The sequence below is a fragment of the Sardina pilchardus genome, chromosome 1 (assembly GCF_963854185.1).
Source record: "Sardina pilchardus chromosome 1, fSarPil1.1, whole genome shotgun sequence".
Taxonomy (NCBI): domain Eukaryota; kingdom Metazoa; phylum Chordata; class Actinopteri; order Clupeiformes; family Clupeidae; genus Sardina; species Sardina pilchardus.
Genome location: NC_084994.1, coordinates 7,354,746 through 7,380,851, shown reverse-complemented (window position 1 = coordinate 7,380,851; position 26,106 = coordinate 7,354,746). Strand labels below are relative to the sequence as shown.

Sequence of the window (26,106 nt, the reverse complement as noted above, 5' to 3'; positions counted from 1 at the left end):
TTTTTGATGTTATAGGTTAGACACTAAAAAAGACCACCCTAGATTTCGCTACCGCTCATAAATGCGGAAGTAATCGTTTTTAAACCTAGGCTGTCTTGTGCGTCTCCACGTTTCCCGATTGGTCAAAATCACCCCAACCACGAGAACGCGCACAGATCTGAGCTGAAAGCCTAGTTTGACACATTTATCACATACCTGCCGTCGTAGGATCACTTAACTTAATACCCGAGTTGAGGCTTTGTGCAGCCTCGATATGTCTAGATAACCTAGATTTGTCTAACTTGCTTCGTAGGACACCCCACAGATCTAGGAAGAAGTTGGTTGTTGGTTGTTCCAATCCTTTCCATTGGAAAACGGTTGAGGTTACTGTGCTCTTGGGTAGTTTAACTATGGCCACCTGAGGATCATTAACAGTGAACAACTCAAAGGAACTCAGCCCCCCCCCCCCCCCCCCCCAGTTTCAGTTGTTGGGAACTGGTTATTTTCAAGCCACCACAATACAAATACGCATTGTTTATGTGAGTTTAAAGGGAATCTGGAGTCAAACCTAATGCATCAGCTGTAATTGAGAATGGTTCTAGGAAGAAATGTAGATGTACGAGCACTGTTCACACATCTGATTGTCCTCAGGTGGCCTGGAGGAACCTAACAAAATAGGGTGATATGATAATATGCTTGTTTGGGGTGGGGTGTAGGTGTGAACTGAAACCTGATGGGGTACAAGAAGGTGATGGAGGAGGAGATGATTGGTTGGGGTGGGGGGTGCAAACTGGAAAGTTATGAGGTAGGAAAAGGCAAGGGAAGTGCTTGTTTACATATGTCTTCTTTATGCTATTTATTCATGTTTGCATACTATAATCTGTCAGTGAGCTAGCTCTCTGTTGGGTAGGTATAACCATTTTTACACAACCTTTAATGTCTACATAGTAAGAAAAATATTAGCAGAAATAAAAGCAACTCATTTAAAAACCTTTATTGGTGTTACAAAAAACATTTCTTAATTTCAGCACTAATCTCATTGGATAAAAGGAGCAGACTAACCACCTAGACATTCCCATTCAACATTACATTACAAACATGAGCAAATTGAAAGATGTTTTCATAATTAACACAGTTTGTCTTTTCTCTGAATTTGTGCTTGCACTGCCTGTGAGTTCCAAGCAAGCCTGGCAACTCTCCTGGTGTGGCTATTGCCCAGAATGAATGCTGTGATCTTTCTCCTGATGTGGCTATTGCCCAGAATGAATGCTGTCATCTTTCTCCTGATGTGGCTATTGCCCAGAATGAATGCTGTCATCTTTCTCCAGATGTGGCTATTGCCCAGAATGAATGCTGTCATCTTTCTCCAGAATGTTCCATATTCGTATTGGCTCTTGCTCATGATCTATGGCTGGCGACTGACAGAATTCAATAGAGTTGAAATCTGAATGGCTCTCATAACTCTTCCTACATGTAGTAAACTATTCCCCAGTATTAATCATTTGATGACTCTTGAAATAAAAAATCTAAGCCTACCCGAAGTATGACTAACGTGAGCAATTTATGATAAAATAATCTTGTAAAGACCTCATTTCATTTCATTTCAACACCAATACAGCCATACAGATGTTCTGAGGTATAAGAGTTTTGGCTAGAGGCCTTTCAGGTCTTTCCTCACTATGAGTCCTCTACTGTGTCCTGCGTTTGCACCTTTGAGTTCATGTGTTTCCACACTCAGAACACCAGTGCGTTTTTCTTTCTTTTCTTTTTTATTAAATTATCATGTTGTTCTGGAATGAATCCTCTGATGAGTGATGAGGTGTGTGCTTCGCCTGAAACTCTGCCGTCAGATGGAACACTGATATGGCTTTTCCCCAGTATGGATCACCTGGTGTCTCTTGAGATGAGAAGCCTGAGTAAAATACTTCCCACACTAAGAACACTGATATGGCTTTTCCCCAGTATGGATCATCTGGTGTCTCTTGAGAGGACCAGCCTGAGAAAATGTCTTCCTACAATCTGAGCACTGATATGGCTTTTCTCCAGTATGTGTTCTCATATGGACAGTGAGGTCTCTACTGGTTTTGAATCTCTTTTCACATGTATTGCACTGATGTGGCTTTACTCCAGTATGGTTCATCTGGTGTTTCTTGAGATAACTCACATCAGTAAAAGTCTTTCCACAGTCTGAGCACTGATATGGCTTTCCACCATGTGTTCTCATATGGACAGTGAGCTCTCCACTAGTTTTGAATCTCTTCCCACATGTAGTGCACTGATATGGCTTTTCTCCAGTATGGATCATCTGGTGTATCTTGAGAGTACCTGCCTGAGCAAAATTCTTTCCACAATCTGAACACTGAAATGGCTTTACTCCAGTATGTGTTCTCTGATGGATAGTGAGATCTCCTGTTGTTCTGAAGCTTTTCCCACACGTAGTGCAGTGATGTGGCTTTTCCCCAGTATGGATCATCTGGTGTATCTTGAGAGCAGTCGCCTGAGTAAAACTCTTCCCACAATCTGAACACTGATATGGCTTTTCTCCAGTATGTGTTCTCTGATGGAGAGTGAGCTGGTGTGTCCTTCTGAAGCTTTTCCCACATGTAGTGCAGTGATATGGCTTTTCTCCAGTATGGATCATCTGGTGTGTCTTGAGATTATGTACCTGCCTAAAAGTCTTCCCACAATCTGAGCACTGATATGGCTTTTCTCCAGTATGGATACTCTCGTGTATATTGAGAGATCTCACACTAGCAAACATATTTCCACAATCTGAGCACTGATATGGCTTTTCTCCAGTATGTGTTTTCTTATGAAAAGTGAGGTGGTCTTTCCTTCTGAAGCTTTTCCCACATGTAGAACACTGATATGGCTTTACTCCAGTATGGATCCTCTTGTGCATATCGAGAGATCTCACACTAGTAAACATATTTCCACAATCTGAGCAATGATATGGCTTTTCTCCAGTATTTGTTTTCTTATGGACAGTGAGGTCTCCTTTCTTTCTGAAGCTTTTCCCACAATCTGAACTCTGATGTGGCTTTACTCCAGTATGGATCCTCTCGTGTCCCCTCAGAAGAGATGTTTTACCAAATGCCTCTCCACACTGAGAACACTGATGTGGCTTTTTTCCAGTAGGTGTTGTCTGAACTCCTGTAATATGAAAACATAATTACAACATGGTCTCAATTTCTGTACATACAGTGATGAACATGTTTGTTTTGTCACTTATTGTGGACTCTGGGTTAAGTGTTTGGAGAGAAATGATATGTGAGTGGCAACACAGACACATCAAGAGCAGAGATTAAAGTGTTATAGATGGTACAAAGCATATTTAAGTATTAAAGCATATTTTCATTTAATTATTCCCATATCATCTAACAGAAAGAATACACATTCATCACACCCATTCATCATTATTTCCTGACTCAACCTTTTGAGCATCTTACTTGTATAAGAGGAGTCATCATGGTCATCATATTCTCCACAGTCATGTTCCTGTTTAAAGTTTGGTCTGCAGCAGTCCACCAGCACCACTGATACCCTCTTCATCTGGGCCAGACACACAGGCTCTGTAGAAGATGGATCACATTTTAAATTGGACTACGGTACAAATGTTGGAGTACATTGTATGTAGGAGTATGTTGGAGGATAAACAATGCCAAACAACTGCTTGTGAAACCCAATTGTTATTAAACTTATATTGATACAAACATATGATTTGTTTTACAACTTACTTGTAGCTGTGTAGTCATCATGGCCATATTCTCCAGAATCCGAATAGTTTTCCTCTGTAATTTCCACTTGGGTGAAGTCCTCTTCTCTGCAGGTAGATGATATTTGTGTCTCAGTCCGACAGTCTTTTTCCAGTTCAGTCTTATCTTCCACTTTCCCGGCCAAAATATATTCACAGAGGAAATCATCAAAGTCTTCTTCTTTAATCTCCTTCTTCACTGGTATTAGTGGTTCTGCCATTTCAGACTTTACTTATGCTGTGCCAAAAAAATCCTCTCAAACTCTACTTCAGTTTCTAGATAACAAAATGACCAAGTAACAGTACTGTTATGATAACATACACCTACACACTGTACATCCACAGCTCCCCTGTGACAACCACTCTCTGCTACAAGACCTTTATCTGATCTGCTGACCTCCTGGAATCAATCTTAGCCAATCAGCTGCAAGAATACACTATTTGCATTGCAAATGATGGTGACAAATGATAATTGGATGGACAATTATGATGTCACTCAAGTGAGCATGTCTACTGATTAACCTGCCAAAAGACCACAAAGGAGGATAGATGGGAGTGGGTGGAGGTGTGAAGTGATTAGTGATGGGGGTAGGAGAATGCAGGTGGTGGTGGATGTGTGGACTGATTAGTGATGGGGGTAGGAGAATGCAGGTGGGGGTTATTGTGCATATTCATCATAAATGCATACATGTCATAAGTTGTGATAGACTTTTGTTATTAATTTATCTCTGAACTTCGCTCAATGCAAACTTTGTACAAGTTTAACAAGGCTACCACTACCGTTGCCAATAGGTAGAACTTTCCATTGACACTAACATAATTATAGAAACTACGGATTGTGATATGTTAAGACCAAGTAGACACAGTTGACGGAACTCCTGTAAAAGCAGCACAATTTCCACGGTTCAAATGAAGCGCGCAGCTGGATCCGGTGTGCACTTCCACACTCGCTAGGCTGTTCCATTGCATGTGATCTTGACGGCTGGGGAGGGTACTGGGAAGGTGTGAAGCCTTGTCTCTCTAGCACCCGACTCGAAAGAAAGCATTCTATTAAGGATGCGCTCTTGACTCTAGCTGCGTTTCCATTGACCATAAAATTGCGCAAATTAAGAGTTGCGAAAAGAAATGTGCTTAATGGAAACACCCACATTTCGAAAAAACTCTCATTTTTCGATAAAAAGTTTTTGCGCTCGGTTGAGGTGGTATTTCGAGCGTATCGAAATTTGTATATTTCGCAAAACTGCAATGGAAACACTTTTTTCACATTTGACGAGTCACGTGATCCAACAATCGGATGTTAGGAGGAACGAAAATGACGAAGAAGACTGTCGACAGGAAGTGGTACCGGGAGAATAATGTAAAAATATGTTATTTTTTTTCATTAAAAATGGCTCGTGTCATTCTAAAATGTTGAATCCTCAGCTCCTCTGTGAACTCGCCGACATTAGCCTACTTTCTCAAAAACGCTGCATACGCAACCTCAACTAGTTTTGTTTACCCATAGCAACAACGTTGCTATGCTTTGCTGGTTTAACGTGATAAGAACAGTGCTGAAAGAAATCTAGATTCTAGATTCTAGTTCTAGAAACTAATCAACTAATCAATATTCCACTGACATGGCTGTGACATGATTTAAGCCAGAGAGGGTTAATAATTAAGGATCTTTGTTTAAGCATAGGCCTACAACAAACTCCTGTGAAATATGTCATTTTTAATTGTATGTTTCTGCCCCACCAAAACGTAGGCCTCCTCCGCTGATGGCTTATATCCTAATGACTTATAATCAGCGTTAGTGCCGTGGTGGCAATTTGAATGCATTTAGTGTAAATCTGGGTTATGTTGATAACCCCCATGTCTCCTAATGACTTACAGCACGCGAGAATACACGAGATTTTAATTCAGTTAGCCGAATGTAATGGAAACACCGCAATTGCGAAAATTGTGATTTTCGACATTAAGACAATATCGACAAAGTTTTTGCGCATATTTGTAATGGAAACGCAGCTTTTGAGAAACACCGGCAATTTCTCATCAAGCTCAATGCTAACCAAACCAGTTGATAGGCTAACTGAAATAAAACCATGCCAATCTCTAGGTATGGTGAAGGGTATGTGATGGTGTGTGGCTATTTTAATTCAGAATACCAATGGGACTTTATCAGGGTGCACAGTGTCCTGGATGTGGTGATATCCAGGGTAGGTGAATGTAGTTAGGGATGGGCTGGAGTTGTGTGCTCTGAGCACCTCACAGTAAAACAGTTCCCACACAGCACACCACTCTCTCACATGTGAAACAACACAGGAAATATCTCCTGCCCATACGCCATTGTTAGGGGTCTTTGTGACCTGACTGATTTGCTGTTGACGTGAACACTCAATACGTCTCACCAGCCACCCCCATCTCTATATTCCTGCAATGAACAGTAACCGGCACGGCTGCCCATGCCCATACGCCATTGTTAGGGGTCTTTGTGACCTGACTGATTTGCTGTTGACGTGAACACTCAATACGTCTCACCAGCCACCCCCATCTCTATATTCCTGCAATGAACAGTACCTGACACATCTGCACATACACACATGTCAATCCAGAGTATTGTCATCTGCCATTCCCCAATGGTGCAACACAATAACAGCTTCTGTCTTCTTCAGCAATGTTTTGTGGGCACAACACTTCCTAGAGAGCCTCCTGTCCCAACACCATTGACCACATCACACACCTACACTGGAGAGGGTTTATCAATCATGTCTTTATGTAATTATATTTTAATATGGTGAATACAGGGTTCATTTGTCATTGATCTGTGCTGTGTTAGGTCTATCACTGACTGTGTGTGTGACTGAGATGTAGACCGTCTATACGGATTCACATCAAATCTCCAAAGTCACAAAGGACAAGCAGATGGGAAAGAACCCCTTTGGAGGTTCTTGGTGTGTGTGAAGAGTTTTACTTGTTGGAAACTGAACATTGTTGAACCATCATAATGCCGGTCAGGACGACAGCAATTTCCTGTGCATTAGTCGCATTGTGTACAAGACGGAGGACATTTAACATACAGTAAGTTATTTTCATATTTTTTACAGAAAATGAGCCAAAGGACAATGCATGCAAGTTAGAATTAATAATGAATAACAGTTTATTCTTTTAGCAAACATTGGAAACAGGTCCGGCAGATCAAAATACCTTATAGGGGTTAAGAGTGTTTAAGTATTTGAGAGAAACTGACCATCAAACTGTAATAACACAGTTTAACGATGGTGTGAACTGAGAGGTGATGGAGGAGGAGATGATTGGTTGGTGTGAACTGAGAGGTGATGGAGGAGGAGATGATTGGTTGGGGTGGTGGATGCAAACTGAAATGTTATGAGGTAGGAAAAGGCAAGGGAAGTGTTTGTTTATGTATGTCTTCTTTATGCTATTTATTCATGTTTGCATCTATGTCTAGGGGTTGCTACTCAAAAAGTGATGAATGACACATTACTCGTTACTGTACAAAATGTAACCTGTGACATTACAGTAACTTCTTTACATTTGCATTACTGCATTGAAATGTGTCTATGGGTTATAGACACTGTCCCTTGCATTTAGTATTTGATTAATGATGTTGTATGAAGCTTTAGATTGCATAATCTGTCAGTAAGCTAGCTCTCTGTTTGGTAGTTACAACCATTCTTAGACAACCTTGAATGACTAGATAGTATGAAAAATGTTAGCGGAAATAAAAGCAACTCACTGCATTTACAAAGCTTTATTGTTGTTACAAAAACATTTCTTAATTTCAGCACTAATCTCATTGGATAAAAGGAACAGACTAACCACCTAGACATTCCCATTCAACATTCCATTACAAACATGAGCCTGTTGAAATAAATTCATGAACTTACGACATTTTCACAATGAACGCCAGTTTGTCTTTTCTCCAGTTTTTCCCATACTCTTGTGGAAGGATGGCTCTCATTCATGATATATGGCTGGCGACTGACATAATTGAATAGCGCTGAAAATTGCTCTCGTAACTCTTCCCACATGTAGTAAACTATTCTCCAGTATTAATTCTCTGATGACTCTTGAAATAAATCTTCAATTGAAATGTGCCTATGGGTTATAGACACTGTCCCCTGCATATTATTTGATTAATGATGTTGTATGAAGCATTAGAGAGCATTATCTGTCAGTGAGCTAGCTCTCTGTTTACAATCATTCTTAGACAACCTTTAATATCTACATAATAAGAAAAATATTAGCAGAAATGAAAGCAACTCATTTACAAAGATTTATTGTTGTTTCAAAAATAATTTCCTAATTTCAGCACTAATCTCATTGGATAAAAGGAACAGATACACCACCTAGCAATTCACATTCAGCATTACATTATAAACACGAGAAAGTTGCATTAATCCTCTGATGACTTTTGAAATGAATCATCAATTAAAAGCCTCCACGTATGACTACTGAAACTTGAACACTTTATGATTAAACAATCTTCTAAAAACCTATTTCCATTGAGAGCATCAACAAAGCCTTTCTCTAATGATGTTCTGAGGTGTAAGAGTTTTGGGGCTTTTCCCCATAATGGATCACCTGGTGTTTCTTGAGATGATGTGCCCGAGAAAAAGTCTTCCCACACTGAGAACACTGATATGGCTTTACTCCAGTATGGATCATCTGGTGTATCTTGAGATTACTCACATTAGTAAAAGTCTTTCCACAGTCTGAGCATTGATATGGCCTTTCTCCAGTATGTGTTCTCTGATGGGCAGTCAGCTCTTTACTGGTTTTGAAACCCTTCCCACATGTAGCACACTGATATGGCTTTACTCCGGTATGGATCATCAGATGTGTTTTGAAATAACCTACCTGAGTAAAAGTCTTTCCACAATCTGAACACTGATATGGCTTTTCTCCGGTATGGATCATCTGGTGTGTCTTGAGAGCATGTCTCTGAGTAAAAGCCTTCCCACAATCTGAGCACTGATATGGCTTTTCTCCTGTATGTGTTCTCTTGTGGATAGTGACGTCTCCTTTTGTTCTGAATCTCTTCCCACATGTAGTGCACTGATATGGCTTTTCTCCAGTATGGATCTTCTGGTGATTCTTGAGATAATTCACATTAGTAAATGCACTTCCACAATCTGAGCACTGATATGGCTTTTCTCCAGTATGTATTCTCTTGTGGATAGTGAGGTCTCCATTTATTCTGAATCTCTTCCCACATGTAGTGCACAGATATGGCTTTTCTCCAGTGTGTATTGTCCCATGGATAGTGAGTGCTCTACTGGTTTTGAATCTCTTCCCACATGTAGTGCACTGATATGGCTTTTCCCCAGTATGTATTCTCGTATGCATAGTGAGCTCTCTACTGGTTTTGAATCTCTTCCCACATACAGTGCACTGATATGGCTTTTCCCCAGTATGGATCATCATATGTGTCTTGAGAGTAGTCGCCTGAGCAAAAGTCTTTCCACAATCTGAACACTGATATGGCTTTTCTCCAGAATGTGTTCTCTTATGTCTTGTGAGCTGTCCTGTCGTTATGAAGCTTTTCCCACATGTAGTGCAGTAATGTGGCTTTTCCCCAGTATGAATCCTCTGGTGTGTTTTGAGATTACCCACGTAAGTAAAAGTCTTTCCACAATCTGAGCAATGATATGGCTTTTCTCCAGTATGTGTTCTCTTATGGAGAGTGAGGTGGTGTTTCATTTTGAAGCTTTTTCCACATGTAGCACACTGATATGGCTTTACCCCAGTATGGATCCTCTCGTGTCTCCTCAGAAGAGACGTTTCACCAAATGCCTCTCCACACTGAGAACACTGATGTGGCTTTCGTCCAGTAGGTGTTGTCTGATGTGGGTTGAGATCTGAGACAACACTTAAACTCTTCCCACATGTGATCCTTTGAACAACTCCTGTAATATGAAAACATAATTACAACATGGTCTCAATTTCTGCGCATACAGCAATGAACATGTTTGTTTTGTCGCTTATTGTGGACTTTGGGTTAAGTGTTTGGAGAGAAATTATATGTGGGTGGCAACAAAGACACTTAAAGACGGCACAAAGCATATTTAAGTGTTAAAGCATCTTTTCATTTAATTATTCCCATATCATCTAACATAAGAATATATTCATCACACCCATTCATCATTATTTCCTGACTCAACCTTTTGAGCATCTTACTTGTATTAGAGGAGTCATCGTGGTCATCATATTCTCCACAGTCATGTTCCTGTTTACTGTTTGGTCTGCAGCAGTCCACCAGCACCACTGATACCCTCTTCATCTGGGCCAGACACACAGGCTCTGTAGAAGATGAATCACGTTTTAAATTGGACTACGGTACAAATGTTGGTGAGTAAAGTGTGTAGGAGTATGTTGGAGGATGAACAATGCCAATAAAACTGCTTGTGAAACCCAATTGTTATTAAAGGTGACATAGAATGGAGAAAAAAGTTTTCTTGGTTTTCATTAATTATGAGAGGCTGTACATAAACAAAGAGCTATCATGAGCATGAGGCATGGTTGTGCCCTCCTTCATATGAAAATCATGAACTTAGAAATAGACACTAAAAAATGGGTGATTCAGCAAAACTGCTTGCTTGTGATGTCAGACATCGCAAAGCCATTGAAGTTCAATTGGGGTTGCCAAAGAGGGTGCCATTTAGTCAAACAGACCGTTTCAATACCCAGCCTAAATATATGGTTTTACAGTTTTTTTCAATTGCTTACACACAATTTTTCAAACCGAGTTCTTTTTAACAAAATTTAAGCACAAGTATCCAAGCGCCACACTCAGTTTGCATAATTCCTAGATTCTTTGCAAAATGAAACACTTCAGTCAAAACAAACACACTTCAGTCAAAACATACACACTTCAGTCAAAACATATACACATATTTGTAAAAATGCTATTAGTTGTCATTTAACAAACACAGTCCTCAATGATCAGACACTATTGGAGCCAGTTTCACACTGCAGTGATAAATGTAAAACGCATTTGTAAAAAGAAAAAAATAGGAAATAGCATGTGCTAGATTTTTGCCCATGACATTGTTATGTAAGGGATCATTTAGATGTCCAAAAAATAGTGACAAATCCACAACATTCTTCATGATTAGTTCGACATAAGGAAAGTGTACATAAATAGGTCTATAAACTTGCACTTGCACTGTACAACACTGAAGACTGCTGTAGACTGAATATTTCAAGTATTTCTTTCAATACTTACAGTATTTCTAACCATAATCAGTTACAGTAATCTAATCAACCAACAATGAAATCAATTGAACAAATAAAATCTGTAGACAAACAAAAACTACTGCATAAAGTACATACACTTTGACTCTGAAGAGCAACTACTGCAAAAGCAACAAGACTGTATAGCACACCTGAGTGCTGCGTTTTCAATTTTGCACATGTGTGCTTACACACCTGGTGGATGTGATCATCCAATTCGTTCATTAGTGTAGTCATTGGCAATCCGGGGCTTTGTAATGACAAGGAAGTAACCTCACAATCCTTATCTGTGTCTAAGGTGTGGAAATGTATGTAGAGTTTTACAAATCACTGTGTGTAATGTTTTGCAAAAAGGGTGAAGCAGACATTGTGTGTAATGTTGTGCAAATCTGTGGAGGTGTTTTGCTCCTTGGAGTAAAATTTTGCTAATTGTGTGAAAAAAAAAAAAATGTGTGTAAACAATCGTAAAACACTGTAATTAGTCTTGTAAAATTGCAATTGAGTTTTTTTTTTTTTAAATCTATAATAATATACACTATTTTATCATCGGAGAACACAGTGCAATACTCAATTCATCCATTGATACAAACATATAATTTGTTCTACAACTTACTTGGAGCTGTGTAGTCATCATGGCCATATTCTCCAGAATCAGAATAGTTTTCCTCTGTAATTTCCACTTGGGTGAAGTCCTCTTCTCCACAGGTAGATGATATTTGTGTCTCAGTCCTACAATCTTTTTCCAGTGCAGTCTTATCATCCACTTTCCCGGCCAAAATATACTCACAGAGGAAATCATCGAAGTCTTCTTCTTTAATCCCCTTCTTCACTGGGATTTGTGGTTCTGCCATTTCAGACTTAACTTATGCTGTGCCAAAAAATCCTTTCAAACTCTCCTTCGGTTTAATGACAACAACCTACACACTGTACATCCACAGCACCCCTGTAAAAAAATAGTCTCTGCTACAAGACCTTTATCTGATCTGCTGACCTCCTGGAATCAATCTTAGCCAATCAGCTGCAAGAATAAATTATTTGCATTGCAAATGATGATGGACAATTATGATGTCACTCAAGTGAGCATGTCTACTGATTAGCCTGCCAAAAGACCACAAAGGAGGATAGATGGGAGTGGGGTGGAGGTGTGAATTGATTAGTGATGGGGGAGGAGAATGCAGGTGGGGGTGGAGGTGTGGACTGATTGGTGATGGGGGTAGTAGAATGTTGATGGGGGTGGGCTGGAGATGTGTGCACTGAGTATATCAGAGCAAAACAGTTCCAACACATCATCAAGCTCAATGCTAATCAAACCAGTTGATAGGCTAACTGAAATAAAACCATGCCAATCTCTAGGTATGGTGAAGGGTATGTGATGGTGTGGGGCTATTTTAATTCCAAATACCAATGGGACTTTATCAGGGTGCACAGTGTACTGGATCTGTTGATGGAGGTAGGTGAATGTTCCCACACACCAGGAACGTTTTGTGGCCATTCAGAGATGACGGATCATAGGAAATTCCCCCAGACCCGGACATATACCTGAATCAAGCTCAGTTGACCAGGACACTCATAGCCATTGACTGACTAGTGAGTCAGCATGCTACATTCCCATGAGTGAATCCAATTGACTTCCTTTACGAGCCCAAAGCAGCACACAGACACTAATAATACCCGTCAGAGGACAACACAACCCACTCTCTCACATGTGAAATAACACAGGAAATGTCTCCTGCCCATACGCCATTGTTAGGGGTCTTTGTGACCTGACTGATTTGCTGTGGACGTGAATACTCAATACGTCTCACCAGCCCCCCATCTCTATGGCCCAATCCCAATGTCCACGAACTCACGGACTTTGGTGCGCGTTCTCGCGAAATTCGTAAGGGTTTAGGGCTGTCCCAATGTCGAATTACAACGGGCGGGAGGGTTTGAGTACAGACTTACCGAGCCCTTTCCGTGAGTCTGCATCGGTGCAGACTTAACCTAAGGGAATTACCCACAGTTCAAAGTGTTGTGACGTTTACTGCGGAGATCATAGAAAAATCCGGAAATGAAGGTAAACAACAGTACGCACGACACACGTGCATGTTGCAAATGTTAGCAACGTCTTTGTTAGTAAACATCGCCAAGGTACATGTGATCTCGTGAAGTGCTGTCCCAATCCCAAATACCTATCTGAGCCTATGTGGCCTCACACACTCACTCACTTAGCACCTGAGATCAATTAAGTCTGTGAGTCTTTAGTTCTTAGTCTTTAGGGCTGACATTGGGATTGGGCCTATATTCCTGATGAGTTGGGTGTTGCACCTAGTGAGTCAGCACGTCACAATAAAGAAGGATGTGACACTAATTACAGTCAGAACAGCGGCAGGTGCAAACACACCTGGCTCCCCAGGAAACAAACAAGGTCATTCCGTGTCAAATCACCCAGTGCCAGAAAGTGACCCTCCACGAAAAAAATCTCCAATAAAGAAAATCAGCAACAAGCCCACATTTTGGACTGATGATCCTCACATACAGAATGGTATATGGTAAATAAAATCCTTATAACTGTCCACATGGTGAAATGAGAAGACAAAATTGGCTATTTGAAAATCAAACCCATTAAGAAGAAATGCTTTGACAATATGATAATGATTACAGTCAAAGTTAACGCATGGACATGAACTTATAGTTCATATACTGTATGAATGGGAAAAAATCTGATGAATTTGCATCACATACTTTTTGAATGATAAGCCCTCAAAGGTGATGATGTCTTTTCACATAATGAATTTATAGCCATTTCAGAGCTTTGCAGAGGGGAAATTACACAAGATACCTCTGATCGGATTGGATTTTTTAATTCAACAGGAAAATGTGCTTCTATTCTCATAGTTTCACTGTGTGTAAAATACAAAAGGAGTCAATAATACTGGAAGTTGAACAAAATTAATTCTTCACCACAATGCTTAAAATGACTTGAAGCTTCAAAGGGCTATGGTTTTTGAACCATTAGTGATACAGATATACTATTTAGGTTGTATGCATGTCTAGTCTACAAACTGAAATTGGGTGATTTCATATAGATTTTATATAGAATATAACCATATGTGCCACTTTTGCATATAGATAGTGTTAGTTAGATGAAAAACTTAAAAATATCAACGTATAGCTGACTGCTTCAAAGTGCCTGAAAAGGCCCCGGACCTCCAAGTGTTAAAGGTTTTTAATTGTGTCACTTATATGTTTCTAGCAGAGATTGAGATGTGTGTTTGGAACAGTTTTTCAAATCCCCAGGGGGGGATTTAGACTCCAGTGTGTTAAAATAAGCTATTTTCATATTCTTCTCAGAAAATTAGCCAAAGGACAACAGTTTTTTTCTTTTACAAACATTGGAAACAGGTCCCACAGATCAAAACACCTTATAAGGGTTAAGAGTGTTTGAGTATTTGAGAGAAACTGAGGGCTTAGAGCAGAAAAAGGCTGTTAGACTATAATAACTGACTGCAATAAGAGACCATTGGGAGACCTATACAAAAACAAACATAATAAAAAGCCCAACAAATTGTGTGTGACTCGGTACATCCAGCTTTTAAATACGTTATAAAACACATTTCTACATCTGTGGACAATAAAGATTATTATTATCATTGTTTGACTGTCATATGCTAAATTCACACTCCAGTGAACTCCCATATGCCCCTCCCCCTTTTGTGGCCTTTGTGATGGCTGATCAATGACCACGCCCACCTGAGGACCATCAGGGCATTCACATGATAATCCTTACCCATAATCCTTTGCTTTGATCATTTGCATTTAAAATGTGGTATTCATGCAGCGGATTGGTTAAGCTTGGATCTAGGACACCAGAGGGTTGGATATATAAGAAGCCGTAAAGTTAAAAGGTAGTCACAGGGATACTGTTGAAGTACAGTATATAGATACAAGATACCAACAGGCATACAATTCTTTATATTTTTCTTTAGTTGTCACTGAAGGACAGTTTGACAGGATTTTGGCAGAAAACCACAGTTTGAAACCACAGTTTGAAATCTGAAATGCAAAAGGTGATAGGTTCACTTATGTCAGTGAAGAAGGAGGTGAAAGATGAGGACTTTGATGATTTCCTCAGAGAACATATTTTGGCAGATAAGAAACTGGAAGATAAGACTGGTCCACTTATGTCAGTGAGGAAGGAGATCAAAGAAGAAGACTTTGATGATTTCCTCAGAGAATATATTTGGACAGATAAGAAACTGGAAGATAAGACTGGTCCACTTATGTCAGTGAAGAAGGAGATCAAAGAAGAAGACTTTGATGATTTCCTCAGAGAATATATTTTGTCAGATAAGAAACTCGAAGATAAGAGTGGACTGGAGCAAGACTGGAATACGGATACACAAACATTAACTCTGACGTGCAAAAAGGAAACATTCTCACCAGCGGAAATGAAAGAGGGACCCAATGATAATTTTGGAGAATATGACTATGATGACTCCTCCTCAAGTAAGTATGGTTTGAAATACTAGATTTCACTGGAATACTTAAATCACTGATTCATTGCAGTGTATTGAACTGTCCTTTGTATTTCTGTGCATGTACATGTTTAGCCTAAACGACTAAGTGGGGAAATATTTTTCTTAAATTACAGGAGCTGTTCAAATGATCATATGTGGGATAAGTTTCAGGAATGGTTCATGTGTCAACTTACATCAGACAGCACCTGGTCAAAATACTGGTCAAAAGCCATACCAGTGCTCTCATTGTGGAAAGGCCTTTGGTGAAATGTCTCTTCTCAGGAGACATGAGAAGATCCATACTGAGGAAAAGCCATGCCATGGTACGATGTGTTGGAAGAGTGGGAAAACCCTCACTATCAACAATAGAACAAATCCTGGAGATAAGTCATGTCAGTGTTCAGACTCTGGAAGGACCTTTACTGGGGCGTGCGATTTCAAGTCGCACCAGAAACTCCATGCTGGGGAAAAGCCATATCAGTGTACTACATGTGCAGAGCTCTCTATCCATGAGAGATCACATTCTGGAGTGAAGCCATATCAGTGCTCAGAGTGCGGGAAGACTTTCAGTCAGGCAGGGCATCTCAAGACACACCAGAGGATCCATACTGGGGAAAAGCAGTATCAGTGTTCAGAGTGTGGAAAGAGTTTTACTCAGGCGGGTCATCTCAAGAGACACCAGAAGATCCACACTGGGGAAAAGCCATATCAATGCACTTCATGTGGTAAGAGTTTCGGGAGGAAAACAGAGCTCACTGTCCATATGAGAACACATTCTGGAGAAAAGCCATATCAGTGCTCAGAGTGTGGAAAGACTTTTGCTCACTTGGGCAACCTCAAGACACACCAGAATGTCCATACTGAGGAGCGTTACATGTGTTCAGAGTGTGGAAAGACTTTTACTCAGAAGGGCTATCTCAAGAAACACCAGAGGATCCATACCGGAGAAACACCATATCTATGCACTAAATGTGGAAAGTGCTTCAGACAAGAGTCTTCTCTCAAGCGTCATCAAATCATCCATAGGAGGTAAAAAAATAACACCAGCATTCTCAGGGCCAGATGTACAGATGTTATTGCGCTCATTTCAGGTGTACTACTTTAACAATGTGTGCACAAAAAAATGGCAAATTATGTATAAACAGGCCGCACTGATGTAAAAGCACCAACTGCCTGTCATGGGAGCTGAGAATGTCATTGTGCTTTTCTGTCTCATGCATATGCATTCATAGGAGCGTCGGAGGAAAGTGGGAGTTTTGTTTATTGTGCTACCTGTGATGAGAGTTTTAAAAGAAACAAAAATATACCATCCTGTACATACCAGAGACAATCACACAAGGATCTATAGAGGAGAAAAGCCAAAGGAGTTTACAGTTTACTTTCATGTTTCTGTTCTGTCTTGACCTGCATACTAATAGTAGAATGTCTGATGGTGAGTTCCTACTTGTTTACAACTTTATTCCTGTGTGTGAGAGAACTACTGGAAGTAAAAGCTGGTTTCAGGAACAAAAAATAAATATGCTCAAATGATGTGAGTTTTGTTTTCTTCATGCGTGCTCATAATATGAGGTGGAGGGGAACATTTCCCCCAGTTGATAATGCACACAGTCCCATTCACATTGGTTTCACTATGGTTTCATGGCATGGATTGGTTGGTATGTAATGGTTTCATTATCATACACACAGTTTATGAGATATGTCTAAATCATTGACAGATGTATTGGAGCAATATACCCACACACCCACCCACACAAACACATAAATCATAAATCAACATCTTTGAGAGAAAATAGAAACTTTAATATAAAAAAAGTTCAATTTCCAACAGCTTCAGCTCAAAATGCTGCATAAAAACACTCTCACACCCAAACATATAAATCATGAACATCTTTGAGAGGAAAAAGAAACTTCTGTCAGGGCACCATCCCACCTCCACCCTCCCTCTCATTCCCCATCAGTTCACACCTCCACCCTCATCTGTGGAGGTTCTAACGGTTGACCTGTGTTCACCTGAATAGCATCAGGTGTGTAAATGGTTCTCAAACACATATAACTCCTCCCATTAACCTTAATCATTCTCGTTTGGAGCTGATTTGACCTGTGGACTATCAGGTGTGACTACTATGTGTGAACATCCCTACACACCTGATAAAGGCCATTCTATTCAAATGGATCAACTTTCAGAAAGCTAAACTCAGTAAAGGGTTTGCTATGCAGGGTTGCCAACTCTCACGCTCCCGCCGTGACACTCACGATTTCAGCATCAATCTCGCGCTCTCACGCAGACATAAGAAATGTCACGCCAAAATCCATTCTTCTTTTTCTTCAACCCGTTCCTTTGAGTTTGTGATGTGTTATGGTTTGTATAATAGTATTGTTTTGTTATAATTTGTCTATTGATAGAATTTGAAATTTATTTTGCTATTGTCCTTAAATTTAGCCATACCATGCTTTAGTTATTATTATTATATATAATTAACTGAGTGACTTATTTGATTGCTATTCTCATTTCACTGTTTTATTTCTCATTAGGTTAGTGCTTAAAATTATTGTTTTACTGATAATATTACTATTCTCCCTAGTTTGTAATTGTTCACTGTTAATTTAATTTGTATTGTTATTTATTTGTATGTCGCTTTGGACAAAGGCGTCTGCTAAATAACCATAGCCATAGCCATAGCCATAGCCATAGCCATAGCCATAGCCATAGCCATAATCAGTTGGTGACTAGACCACAGCAGAGCATATTGTAGACAGAAGACAAACTTAAGGCATGTATAGGCTCTTTAGATCAATAGCAGGTAGGTCTAATATCTGTCTCAGCGCAGAGAAATTATTTGAGGCGGGCGAAGTGCAAAATGCGCACCATTCGTTTCTGTCGGATTGCTCACGAAGTTCACACTGATATGAATGACACTTGACAGAGCACGATCTTTCTGATGACAGTCTATTATTATTAGGCTACATTAATGCAATTAATTTGTATAACAAGCCATTCCCGAGTAGCCTATTCCAGTTTTTAAAATTGCAATAGACCTACATTTCTACTTGTTCTCCAACTTCAGGCAGTAGGCCACTGACATAAACAAAAGTGGTTTAGTTATGTCCGCTTTGTTAACTTGCAGCGAGCGAATTCATATTCTATTCTGTCACTGTTGATGAGCTATTCAACATTCTCAACAATTGTCCTAGTCTACCTGGCAGAATATGACATCAAATGGGAAAACTGTGAGGGACTCAGATGGCGCACAGACGATAGCAGGTAAAAGAAATGGGGCTGCAGACCGTGATAGAGGAGGATAGCGCCCGACGGACGGACTGTTTCATTCATAGGGAAGCGCTCGCGTCAGGGCCTGACCTGACTAAGATTTTGAACGAGGTTGTGCCTCATTTAGCCTATAACACAATGGTAGCCTATAGTTGGCCCTTTTTCTGTATTTTTGGAAATCACCTTTTTTTGAAGCAAGGATGACAAAAACTGACGATATTGGTCATTGATTTAGATTTGTTTTTCTCTATTTCTGAACTGATATTTAGGCCTATCTGTAACTGTTGTTACTGAGGTATATTTCGCAAGTGACATTATGTCAATAAATTTGACAATTTTGAGCTTGACCTAGGCTACTACTTTCTTAGAGTGATGATGGACAGGTGGGGCTCGAGAAAGCCCCCTTGATCAAAGTGGGGAATGAAAGAAAAAGTTTGAGAACCACTGCAGGCTATGTAGCGCCCCAAAATAATTAACTAAACTAAAAAATAACTTTTTTTTTTTTTTTTTTACTAGAAAACAAGCATTAGCATCCCAAATCAAATCAAGAAAATGAAAATTCTTGACTGATTGTCAATATCAAAACAATTGTGACACATTAAAATTCTTATAATGTATTTTTCACTGGCTATGGCTCCTAACTGATGCATGAGATAGATAGACCTAAATATATGGATGGATAGGTGGATAGATAGCCTACAGAACATCTATGATTCTGTAAATAGCTATATTGTATTGGATGTGAGTTGTATCGGTCTGCAACACCACTAAATGACATTGAGAAACCCATACTGGTATATTATAGTCACCTGTGTAACAACCATGTTAGTAGGCTATATTGTGGTCTAGGCTATGGGCCCGTTTGTCTGGCAAGGGGCCTGCGTTTAAAGATTGTGCTGATACCTTTTGGACCCATTGCTGATGATCCAATATTACCATTCAAAACTTGACTAGAATAGAATAGAATAGATACTTTTTTGATCCTGTGAGGGACATTCGATTCTCTGCATTTAACCCAATTTAACCCAATTTAACCGAAGCAGTGAACACAGCACGAACACAGCACACACACAGTGAGGTGAATCACACACTAACCCAGAGCAGTGAGCTGCACGCCCAACCAGTGGCACTCGGGGAGCAGTAAGGGGTTAGGTGCCTTGCTCAAGGGCACTTCAGCCGTAGTGTACTGGTCGGGGATCGAACCGGCAACCCTGCGGTCACAAGCCCGAAGCCCTAACCAGTACACCACGGCTGCCCATAAGAACAAGTGGTCGTGTGACTAGAAGTTAATTAAGAGACACCTGGGAGCTCAGACTTGAGCAAACCTGAGGACACTGTATGCAAAACCTGTTGTTCACTCTGAATAAAATCAAGTAAAGTCAACAGTGTGTGGTAGAGTTATCTTATTAGCGCGGTAACACTTTATATTAGCACACACATATTCACCAGTAATTAGCTGCTTACTAACATGTATATTAGTAGCATACTAGCCATTTGTTAGTCATTATAAGTCACTAATTAATACCTTATTCAGCAAGACCTTATTCTACCCTTACTAGACCCTTAATTAAGAATCTCCCCTATGTAAGCTCCTAATTACCCCTTATTCATAGTTATGAAATAAGTTGTTGCATATGAATTATGACTTAAATATACATGGCTCAGTATGGGGCTTGTAAGGTGGTAGTACAACAATAACAGTTATTCACCCCTAATAATACTTATCAAAGATGGTCTATTCAAACTGAACTAGACACTAAACCACATGTGCTAATAGTGTACAAACAACTAATAATTAAGTCTTTGTAATGCCAAATATGTTCCCTATTCTAAAGTTGGATCTTTGTTCACGATTAATTCACAAATAATTTGGCACTATTAACCCCCATGTATGTATACTGCCTCATACTAAAGGAGAAATCTGGTGTGATTCAATCCTTAGCTCTGCTGTTTGAGGTCAGTAGGGAAGAATAAGATGCTGTCCGTAAGGAAAAGAACAGAGAATTTGATACAACATACAGTAGACCAAATAGCAAACCCACAACTTATTCACACCGGAAGTCTTATTTATGTGACCCTTCACACTTAAAAAAATAGTTTTGAGTTTGAGACTTTTGAGTACTCAGGAGCCAAGAAAGTTAGCATACAAATATATCCAGGTTCGCCTTTCTCGCTATCTCGTATTCATTATATATTTTGTATTTGTGCTAACTTAGCTGTCTGCTTCTTGTGTAGCCTACTATGTGCTGTAATACAGTTAATAAGTGTTAATAGGAGGCAACTTTAGTTTAGGGAACACATGGGGGTTAATAAGTGCCAAATGAATTGTGAATTAAATGTGAACAAAGACACAACTTTAGAATAGGGAACATATTTGGCATTACAAAGACTTAATTAGTTATTTGTACACTATTAGCACTGGTGGTTTAGTGTCTAGTTCCATTTGAATAGACCATCTTTGATAAGTACTATTCGGTGCGAATAACTGTTCTTGTGGTACTACCACCTTACAAGCCCCATACTGAGCCATGCATATTTAGGTCATAATTCATATGCAGCAACTTATTTAATAACTATGAATAAGGGGTAATTAGGAGCTTACATAGGGGAAATTCTTAATTAAGGGTCTAGTAAGGGTAGAATAAGGTCTTGCTGAATAAGGTATTAATTAGTGACTTATAATGACTAACAAATGGCTAGTATGCTACTAATATACATGTTAGTAAGCAGCTAATTACTGGTGAATATGTGTGTGCTAATATAAAGTGTTACCGAAATGTTTTATAAACAAATTTGATTTAAATGTATCCTTTTAAATAACATCCCATGATTGTTGTGCAGGACTGATCCGTGGTCATTCTCTATCATATTAAGTTGTATACAACTAGGATAATATATTTACACATAAAGGTATGAATACTGGATAAAAACACTCACACGCACAAACACATTCATCGTGGGAATAAATGTGTATGGAAATGAATCATGCTTGATAACCCAATTTGATCAAGTATTTCAGTGAAATTGATTTAATGAAGTTTATATTACGTAATTCCAACCTCATTAAAGCACAATAAAAGCCTTCTTGCAAAGGCTCATGGGAACACAATGAAATGGTGACACAAAGGCTGTGTCTGAAACATCAGTACGCACGCTGGGCAGTGTGCATTTTCCGGAAGTTACGTCAGAATAGACTGTCCGAAAGTCAAGCGCTCTCACTAGTTGGGTACTTCGTTTGGCGTGATTTCCAAGCGTGCATCTATGCAGCTTTTTTGCCCTCAGATATCCCATAATCCATTGCGCAGCGCAGGTCAAGCTCCACACGTCATGCAAATCGTCAACACACCCCCCTCCCCAAGTCAGGTGGGTCAGGTGACGCCAACTAGTTAGTGCTGTCCAAATGTAGGTAGGGACGCAGTATATTTGCTAACTCTACCTCACTTGATTAAATTCGAAAATTGATTACTCAATAGGAATGAGTATTTGAACACGATAAGGTTGAGTTTAATTGAAAACTAGATCATTTTAAGTAACTGTTAGACACCATGGTTTGATGATGAACAACCCTTTGTTACAGTGCACCCCCGCCTACCCCCATCACCAATTGGTTCACACCCCCACCTGCAGTCTCCTACCCAGTGTTCACACCTTCACCCCCACCTGCAGTCTCCTACCCAGTGCTCACACCTGCAGTCTCCTACCCAGTGTTCACACCTTCACCCCCACCTGCAGTCTCCTACCCAGTGTTCACACCTTCAGCACCACCCTCACATCCTTTCCTTAGTAAACTGCATGCAGATTGATCCATGATCCATGAGTATATATATATATCAATGGGGATATAAATGATTGTACTATAGAGGGGAAAGACAGAGAGGGAGAGGGAGTTGAAAGACAGGACAGGGAGAGAGGGAAGGAGTAAACTGCATGCAGATTGCTCCATGACCACACCCAGGTATGAGCCATTATACTTTTACATATTGTATTCACATGGAATGTTTTACCCACAATCCTTTGTCCTTCTGAATTGAAATGCAAATGCTATATTCTTGCAGCTGATTGGCTAAGATTGACTCCAGGAGGTCATCAGATCAGATAAAGGTCTTTTAGCAGAGAGTGGTTGTCACAGGGGTGCTGTGGATGCACAGTGTGTAGGTGTATGTTATCATAAGGACAACTCTGCTGTTAGTTGGTCACATATTCATTTTGTTATCTACATTGTTTTTCACAGCAAAAGTCTAAAATGACAGAACCACTAATATCGGTGAAGAAGGAGATTAAAGAAGAAGACTTTGATGATTTCCTCTGTGAGTATATTTTGGCCAATAAAGTGGAAGTGAAGACTGAACTGGACCTTGACTTTAAGACTGAGACAGAAACATCATCAAACTGCAGAGAAGAGGAATCCACAGGGGAAATTATAGAGGAACAGGATGCTGATTCTGGAGAAAATTGCCATGATGACTCCTCAGCTACAAGTAAGATGCATAAATTTGCATTCAGAATACCTGGATGGGGTTATTAGTCATTAGGATCCTGTTAGTTCCTGTCCGCTACACTTGTTATATCCTGTCCATGACACAATTATCAAGAAAACAAGCTAATTTGTCTGTCAGCAAATTGTAGCAGTTGTTAACAATTCAGTTTCAAAAGCATTTTTTTTGTATTGTTTATTCTCCAACTAACTCTTAAATACAATATATGCTCCAACGTACTGTTGTCAAGTTCAAAACTGACCTGTTCCCTACAGACCCCGTGTCTCTGGCCCAGATGAAGAGGGTATCATTGGTGCTGGCGGACCGCTGTAGGCCAACAATTGGGGAACATGATTCTGATTCTGAAGAACATGATGACAATGAGGACTCGATGATAGAGGAACAGGATTCTGATTCTGAAGAACATGATGACAATGAGGACTCGATGACAGAGGAACAGGATTCTGATTCTGAAGAACATGATGACAATGAGGACTCGATGATAGAGGAACAGGATTCTGATTCTGGATCGACGATTGATGATGACGATGAGGACTCCTCTGCTGCAAGTAAGATGCCAACATGTTTGTTTAGACGGTTAAAGGGACACTTCACCGATCAGCATTAAGCTTTGTATCTTTAGAAAACCTGTCATGTTTTTGAATGGTCGTGCATCATTCCCTCAGTTTGCCTTGAGATGGGAGATATACGGATTTCAATTTTGGACTTCCTGCTTTCAATGATGTAAAAATCATAATTTTACATAATTGAAAGCAGGAAGTCCTATTCATGGACTTCATTGAAATCCATATTTTTCCCATCTCAAGGCAAACTGAGGGAATGATGCATGACCATTGAAAAACATGACAGGTTTTCTAAAGATACAAAGCTTAATGCTAATCGGTGAAGTGCCCCTTTAATGAGTCATTAGCATTCTGTATGTTAGAATTCACAGGAATATTTACATCATTAACATAATTTTGTTTCATTATATCAAGACCGTGGAGAAATAAAATATTTGTCATTGCTGTATAGGAGGAAAATGAGAGATTATATGCTTTTAATAATTTTCTTATTTTACAGAAGTTGTCCAAATGATCACACCTCGGAAGAGTACAAATGATGGTTCAGGTCTCAACCCAAAGAAGAGAACCAATGATGGTTCAGCTCTCAACCCAAAGAGGAGAACCAATGATGGTTCAGCTCTCAACCCAAAGAAGAGAACATATTCCAGAGGAAAGCAATATTATTGTTCAGAGTGCGGAAAGACTTTTACTCAGGTGACTCATTTTAAGAGACACCTGAGGATCCATACTGGGGAAAAGCCATATCAGTGTCCTACATGTGGTAAGAGTTTCAGAAGCAGCAGAGAAGTTACTATCCACAAGAGAACACATACAGGAGAAAAAAAGCCATATCAGTGTTTAGAGTGTGGAAAGACCTTTGCTCAGAGGGGTAATTTCAATACACACATGAGAGTCCATACAGGAGAAAAGCCATGGCAATGTCCAGATTGTGGAAAGACTTTCGGTCAGGTAGGTTCTCTCAGGCAACACCAGATGATCCATACTGGAGAAAAGCCATATCGGTGTGATGCATGCGGGAAGTTCTTCCGTCAACTGCCTTCTCTCAAGTCTCACCAGAGAGTCCATACTCTAAAGTCTCATCAGTGCTCCGAGTGTGGCATGACTTTTGCTCTGGTAGCTCATGCCAAGTGGCACCAGAAAACCCATAATTTTAACATGGATAATATCAAGCCGCGGTTTAAATGATTTCCTGAATTGTGTTCAATGCCGTTGTTTACACTGGTGTTAGACCAGCTAAAGGGGGGTTTAGGCACTCTGCTTGTGTGCCGTGCCTAACAACACCCCTTAGCTGTTCTGTAATCTGTGGTTGAAATGATTTACTGAATTGTCTTTGATGCTGTTACACTGGTTCTAGAACAGTGTAGAACTCTGCTTGTGTGTCGTGCTTGACAACGCTCCTTAGCTGAAACGCTGTAAACTACGGCCTCTTGGGGATTATTGATGAACGTTATGACTCGGTAGACTTTAATTCACGTGGGTCATCTAAAGCCTACCTTACACTGACAAGATTTGGGAAAGATTCTAGAAAGATTGTAGTCTTTGAACTAATGTCCATCATTCAAGCTTTACTCAAAAGACTACAATCTTTCAAGAATCTTTCCAAAATCTTGTCAGTGTAAGGTAGGCTTAACTTTCAGTGAAGAGTAAAATCTCTACCAAATAGCTTCTGGAATTACAATGATGTGAGGGACTGTGATTCCAGATTCCAGTTCAAGAAAAGTCCATAAAGGCAGACATGTATTGATTAGACACTGACTAGGTACCTCATAGTTGTGTTTGAAAAGAAAACGTTTAATCTGCATTTTTCTTTTACATATTTTGATTGTGAACTGCCAGGTAGTTTTGAGTGATCCCTTTCTCTAATGTAATTATAGTGTTGAAAATACCAGCTGACAATAAAGCTTTTGATAAGCAGTAACTGACTTGCCTCTTATTCATGAACGTGTAAATAATGTGGCTGCCTACCACCCACACTGCAGTCAAAGGAAGTCACATGACGCACATGCCCATAACTAGTCTGCCACAAGTTTGGCACCCGATACCATCATATTACCATATCTGCACCTCAAAGGAGAATTCGGGTGTGATACTGGCTTAAAGTGTTTTGAAACATGATACCGAGTGTGAGCATTTGTCTCAGAGCTGATCAAATAAAATAAATAAGTAAAATAAATAATGCAAATAAATCACTGTTTTACACCATTTAAGAGGTTCAAAGTAGCTCCAGACTTTATTGGTAGACTTCTGAGGGCCCTGACATTTAAAACGAGACATCGAGAACTTTGAAAAAGCACTGGTGGTTTACTTACAT

General features: G+C 39.8%; 2 protein-coding genes across 2 annotated transcripts; one reads left to right on the top strand and one right to left on the bottom strand.

Annotated features, from left to right (window-relative positions):
- Nucleotides 1-1,656: 1,656 nt before the first annotated feature.
- LOC134076112 (zinc finger protein 260-like) lies at nt 1,657-11,891 on the bottom strand. Its single transcript, XM_062531118.1, has 7 exons — nt 11,580-11,891; nt 9,911-10,033; nt 9,343-9,639; nt 8,315-9,258; nt 2,649-2,872; nt 2,144-2,564; nt 1,657-1,689 (listed from the first exon to the last, which is right to left on the bottom strand). The coding sequence occupies exons 1-7, from the start codon at nt 11,815-11,817 to the stop codon at nt 1,657-1,659; spliced, it is 2,280 nt and encodes a 759-aa protein (XP_062387102.1). The 5' UTR covers nt 11,818-11,891.
- A 3,115-nt stretch (nt 11,892-15,006) lies between these two features.
- LOC134076103 (zinc finger protein OZF-like) lies at nt 15,007-24,980 on the top strand. Its single transcript, XM_062531112.1, has 3 exons — nt 15,007-15,458; nt 15,748-16,487; nt 24,604-24,980. Exons 1-3 carry the CDS (start codon nt 15,007-15,009, stop codon nt 24,978-24,980), a joined length of 1,569 nt encoding a protein of 522 aa, XP_062387096.1.
- Nucleotides 24,981-26,106: the final 1,126 nt, after the last annotated feature.